This window comes from Pipistrellus kuhlii, unplaced genomic scaffold, assembly GCF_014108245.1.
Source record: "Pipistrellus kuhlii isolate mPipKuh1 unplaced genomic scaffold, mPipKuh1.p scaffold_m20_p_82, whole genome shotgun sequence".
In the NCBI taxonomy this organism is placed as follows: domain Eukaryota; kingdom Metazoa; phylum Chordata; class Mammalia; order Chiroptera; family Vespertilionidae; genus Pipistrellus; species Pipistrellus kuhlii.
Window position 1 is genome coordinate 514,932 of NW_023425587.1, and position 6,000 is coordinate 520,931.

Here is a 6,000-nt window from a genome sequence, read left to right on the forward strand (position 1 = left end):
GGCCACGGAGCGCACGGCGGAGGGGGGAGGCGCTCAGGGACGGCATACAAGGAACAGACACTGGAAAGCCTCTTCTGGACGCAGCCGGTGCTGACGCAGAAACGATGGGTCTGTTAGCCGTCAGCGCCGGGGACAGGGAAGGCGGACGGAATGGGGTCCGGAGATTTAGGGGAGAGGGAGAGAGGCGCCTGCCTGTCCGCCCATCTGTCCGTCCGTCTGCCCGAAGACCACGTAACGAAGGGAGATCCCCCGGAATGGAGGAAGCGCCCGCCCTCTGCCGACGCCCGTCCCCGCGCGCACAGGGGGGCTGCGTGAGGTCACACCACAGACCCCTGGGGTTATTGTGGTTTGGGGTCACTCTGAGATGCCTGGCGTGCAGAACTCCAATGACATTTGGCCGGATCTCTAGCGTCCACGTTTCCACGTACAATTTCTTTTTCTTCATCCGGACCACGTGAATGCGAGCTGCCGCTTTGCTTGCTTTTATTTGTTGGTGTTTTATCCCAACCCTGGCTCTTGCATCTCCGCCCGGGGCCACAGAACCACAGGAGAATGCCTGCTGTGCTCACTCCAGGGTAGCGCCTTCCCCAGGGAAAGTCCTTCTGTTCCTGAACCCTCTCCTGGGGCCGCAGGCAGATGTGCCGCAGGCGCCGTTCGGACTCCAAAGGCGACAGCCGTCGGTCAGGCAGTCCTGTCCCGTCACCGACACCCTCGCTCTGGGCGCGTTAGGGGGGGACCCGGCCTGTGCGCTCCATGGCATGGGGTCCCTCCTCCTGCCACACGCGCCCGGCCAGCCCGTCCGGAGCCCTCCCCGTCCCAGTGCCTCGCAGGGGAAGGCGGTGCCCAGTCCTGGTCTGAAGGTGACAGAGAGGAGCCGGGACGCCGCCCACGCGGAGGGACAGCGCCCCCCGGTGGGCGTGCGAGCGCCGGGCCACCTGCTCTCGGGCTCCTGCGGCCTCTGGGGCCCGGCTTCCTCTTCTCTTGGACACGGACACAGAGTGCGCGCTCGGCTTTCCGGGGGGCGGGGGGGGCTCTGATGATCAGACAGAGTCCCCGTCAGTGTCCCTCCCAGGAGCCCTCGGGTGCTGCCTTCACGGCCCTGAGCAAAGGCCCCTCGAGGGGCGCCCTCCACCCGCCTCCCACGTGCGGGCACAGCGGCGGGTCAGCTCCACTCGTGGCCGTGGCCCCTCCCACAGCGCTGGGCACTGCGCCCTCACTGCTTCCACGGACACTCACTCAGGGGGCACCCAGGGACAGGACACACACACACACACACACACTCACACACTCACACACACACACTCACACACTCACACACTCACACACACACACTCACACACTCACACACTCACACACTCACACACTCACACACTCACACTCAGGGGGCGCCCAGTGACAGGACACACACACTCACACACTCACACACTCACACACACACACTCACACACTCACACTCAGGGGGCGCCCAGGGACAGGACACACACACACTCACACACTCACACACTCACACTCAGGGGGCGCCCAGTGACAGGACACACACACGCACACACTCACACACTCACACACACACACTCACACACTCACACACTCACACACACACTCACACACTCACACACACACTCACACACTCACACATTCTCACTCACACACTCACACACACACTTGGGGGGGGGGCAAGGACAGGACACACACACACTCACACAGACACACACTCACACTCAGGGTGGGCCCAGCGACAGGACACACACACACACACACACACACACACTCGGGGGGGGCCCAGGGACAGGACACACACACACTCACACACACAGCCCCAGGAAACACACAGGAGGGCGGAGGCGGACATAAAGTAATTCTCAAACAAAGCAGGTCCTCGTGTCTCGCACACAAAGCCCAGGGCGCTCTGGCCACGCGGCCCGGTGAATGGGCAGCAGGGAGAGGCGCGTCCTGAGAGGCCAGGCCAGGCCCGGAAACTTCCGAACGCCACGCGTGCAGGCGCCTGTTTCCAGGTGAGAAGCGGGCGAATGGGGGGAGGCAGAGCACTTGTTCTCCCACTGCCCTCCGGGCCCACGGCGGACACCCCGCGCGGGGCCCACACAGGGCCGGGGCGAAGGGGCCGGGGCGGGAGCATGGCGGGAGGGGGGTGCCGTGGCTGGTGGGGGGCAGACCAGCAGGCGGTGGAGAGGGGATGAGGCCTCAGAGGGACGTTAACGGGCGGGGACTCTGCCCGGTGCCTATCAGGCCCTGTCCAGTCCTCACACGTCTGAGCAGAAAGAGCCGCCGGCCCGGCCCATAGGGAGAGCAGAGAGCACCAGAGCCTCCGGGAGCCTGCCCGCGGGCGCTGATTTATGCAGGACCAGACGGGAGGCTGCGAGCCTCGCTCCGAACAAAGACCCGCTCCCCCGCCCGTCCGCTTCCTGGTGTCCGCGGTGGAGGGGGTGGAGGGGGCGGGCGGGGGGTGGGAGCGTCTGCCAAACAGTTCAGGGCTGTAAGCCCTCTCCGGGGGCGGGACGGCACAGCCCCCGCCGGCACCTGGTGGTAGAGCCACACGGCCTCCGCAGCGCCGTGAGGGAGGCCCAGGACCCCGCGGGGCCGGCGTGGCCACGGAGCCCACGTGTGGCTGGCGTGGCTGCGGCGGGGCTGAGAGCGTGCAGGCAGGCGGGCGGAGCAGCAGAGGCTGCGAGGAAACGGTTAAGTGGAAGAGGGAGGAGGGAGGGAGAGAAGAGGAGAAACTCTGCGGAGATTTAAATTGTTCCAACAGCTAACCGCACGATCCTGCTGCTCCTCGGGGACCACCCGGCCGGGCCCCCCAGGACGCGGGCCCCCGACTGGCTGCCTCGCGCACCGGCTGCTCCGCGGCCAAAACCGTGGGTCTCCCAGAGCATCGGGCTCAGCCTCTCCAACCCTCTCAGGCACTGTTTTCATGTGTGTGTACCATGCATACAGGCATGCACACACGTGTGTGCACATGAACACAGGCAGTGCAGGCTGGCGGGTGGTCCCCTGGGGAGATGCAGCTGAGCAGGAGCAGGCTGAGCGTGTGAAACCCTCCAGCCCCGGAACAGCTCTAATCGACAAGCCGCTGAGACACAGGCGGGGCGGGCGGCCCCAGAGGAATCTGAGGTATGAACCAGGAACCGCTAGCGCCTTCCCCGCCCGGAGCAGCCCCTGAGAGCAGGCGCCGATGCCCGGACCAGGGGCCCGTCCGCCACCCAGGCCCTCCGAGGTGTGCGCCGCGTGCTTCCCAGCACTTGTTCAGGAACACACGTCGGGGTGTCGGGGTGTTCTCCTGCAGATTGCATCGATTACGGTGCAGCCCCGGCGGGGGGGGGGGGCGGGGGGAGCGGGGCTGCAGGCGCGGCGGGGCGGCCGTGGCTTGGCGCGACCAGGGGACATAGCTTGGCGCTTGGCACCGCGGGCCGCCCAGCCACGGCCTGGAGCTGCCGCTCAGAGAGGAAAACACCGCGGTCAGCCGCAGGGCCCGGGCTGGGTGCGCGCCCGGGCTCCACAGCCCGGGGGGGGGGGGCTCGGGGCCAGTGCCCTCGGCGCAGACGGCTCCTCCTCCCTCTCTGTCCCCTCACGCCAGGGACCAGTGACCCTTCCTGTCCGTCACCGCCCTCCCTCTCCAAGGGCGGGTCTCCGGGAAGGCCCCCTGCGAACCCGGGGCGACAGGGGGCCCGGCTCGCCGCCCTCCGATCCGTCCGCGCCCGGAGCCGGTGCCCGCGCCCGCGCTGAGCTGCGGAAGGGCGCGCTCCGGAGCCGGGACACCCGTTCCCAGTGGGTCCACCGCGGAGCGCACTCCGATCCCCGGCCCCACCCCTCCCAGCGCCCGCGCACCGCACACCGGCACCCGCCCCAGCCCCACCTGCCGGGCCGGGCCGCCTGCCCGCCCGCCCGCCCCCCGCGGGACCAGACTCACCGTGAGCGCGGAGAACCTCTGTGCGGGCGCCCGCGGCAGCAGCCCCGCGAGCAGCAGCGGCAGCCAGCACAGCCGGAGCCGGGCCGGCGGCATGGTGCGCGGGCCCAGCGGGACACTCTGCGGAGCCTGGCGCTGGGCTGGGGCCCTCCCTCCGCTCCGGCCCGGCTCGCAGCTGCCCTCCCTGCACCGCACGGCAGGGCACCGAGAGGTCCTGCTGCTTCCCTGGCTCCTGTCAAAGAGCTGCGAGCCTGCTGCTGCCTCCTCCCCTCCCTCCCTCGCTGCTCCCCTCCTCCTCCCCTCCCTCCCTCTCTCCCCTCCCTCCCTCCAGCCAGAGCCCCACCTCCTGAGCCCGCAGCCGCTCAGCTCAGATGCCGCTGGGGCGCGGGGCCACCCCCAGGAGCTGTGTGCACCTCCTCCCCGGCTGGGGGCACACGCACGGTGCACACATGTGCGTGCACAGTACACACGTACACATATGCACACACATGCACACAACACGCGTGCCTGTCTGTCTGGGAGAGCTCCCGGCCCCACCACAAGGTGCGCTGCCCCCTCCCCCGTCCCAGGACCTGGTCCCTGCAAGCCCACCCCTGGGGCCTGGGTCTCCCCCTGCATTACCAGAAGCCCAGGTCAGACCCAGGCGCCCCGCCCCCTCATCTGGGCTCTCGCTGCACCTGGTCCAGCCCAGAGTCCCATCTGGGCCAGCGAGCGGGGGCAGCTGTCAGCCCGGCGCGTCCGGAGTGAGAGCCGGCGGGCTGGGCGCCGGGGTCCTCGGCAGGGTCCCCCCGAGGGGGCCGCGCGTTCTGAGGGGCACGCAGTGGGGGCGACCCGGCGGTGGGCAGTGCCCGGGAGCCGCCTGCCCTGCCCCCGGGGGTGTGTCCGGCCCGGGCGGAGGTGCAGGCTCCCGGGAGCGGTGGAATCCGAGGCTCCTTCCCTCGCACACCAGACGCTGGCCGGGATCCATCGCAGACACATTGCTGACATAGTTTAGCCTTGGCTTACGGCTTCGCAGGGAAAAGCCCGTTCTGGCTCCGAGAACACCAAGAGGCAGGAGGGCGAGAACAATGCGCCGATTGACTGGGGGCCGAGGGGGCCAAACCTAGGACATCCAAACCTGGCCTTTAATCGGGTGCTCAGCCCCAGACTGCAGCCCGGGCAGGGAGGGGCCGGCCCCCGAGCCAGGCCCACCCCCAGACAAAGGCTGTGTGTGCCCGGCCGGGGCCCCACTGGGGAGGGAGGCGCCCAATTCCACCAGCAGCCTGACGGCCACATGGCCACGGGGCCACGGAGGCCGGGCCGGTGTGCGTCCTGGGAGGGGGCCGCGCATTCCTGGCCCGGAGAGTCTATTAATTTTAAAGTTTAAACACTAAACACATCACTCCTCCGGGCGCAGAGGGAAGGGCGGTAAACGCCCAGGAGGGCGCGGGTCCGAGCAGCAAGGGAGGGAGCAGCTGCGAGGGATTAAGGGAGCGAGGAGTGCCCTCCGGCCGCTCCGTAAAAACGGAGGTAAAAGTGAAACAGCGAATCCGGCAAACGCTCAGGTCGTCCGAGCCAGAACGCCGACCCCCGAGCCGGCTCAGCTCCTGCCGAAGCCGCACACAGAGCACCGAGCCTCTGCCTGCCGCCCCGAGGCCCGGCCCCGCCCGGGTCTGTGCGCCGGGCTCCGAGCTCACACGATTGGAAACAGGCTCTCCTCCGTCACCCTCATGGGCTACACGGGGGCAAGGAGCAGGTTAATTACCCCTGCTTCACGGCAAGGCCGCTCTGGGGCGGCCCATAGGCCCTTGGGGCCTCCACTCAGAATCTCCCCCGGTGTTCATACACCAGCTGCAGGGGCCGGTCCCAGCCCGGCCAGGAGGCCCTGGGGCCTGCCTCCCTGGTCTCGGGGCGGGAGCTACAGAAGCTGAACTTGGAGTCCCGACATCACCAAGTCCCGTACTCATGAGGAAATCCATACGTTTATTAAAAACACTAAGAAGTCAGTATGTCTGTCTAACATTCCTTTTCTTAATGTTTTTAATGATTTCAGAGAAAGGAAGAGAGAGAGAGAAGCATCGATGATGTGAGAGAATCATGGA

At 67.8% G+C, this 6,000-nt stretch overlaps 1 protein-coding gene across 3 annotated transcripts in view; it reads right to left on the reverse strand.

Moving 5' to 3' along the window:
* The window catches only part of SMOC2 (SPARC related modular calcium binding 2), a 46,715-nt gene extending 42,526 nt beyond the window's left edge, over positions 1–4,189 (reverse strand). Inside the window, exon 1 of one of the 3 annotated variants that reach the window (XM_045577097.1) lies at positions 3,923–4,189. In XM_045577097.1, the coding sequence (XP_045433053.1) occupies positions 3,923–4,015 (93 nt within the window). In that variant the 5' untranslated portion in view covers positions 4,016–4,189. The remainder of the gene's footprint in view (positions 1–3,922) is intronic. The other 2 variants (XM_045577096.1, XM_036425540.2) reach the window with 2 other exon arrangements.
* Between the last annotated feature and the right edge of the window lie 1,811 nt (positions 4,190–6,000).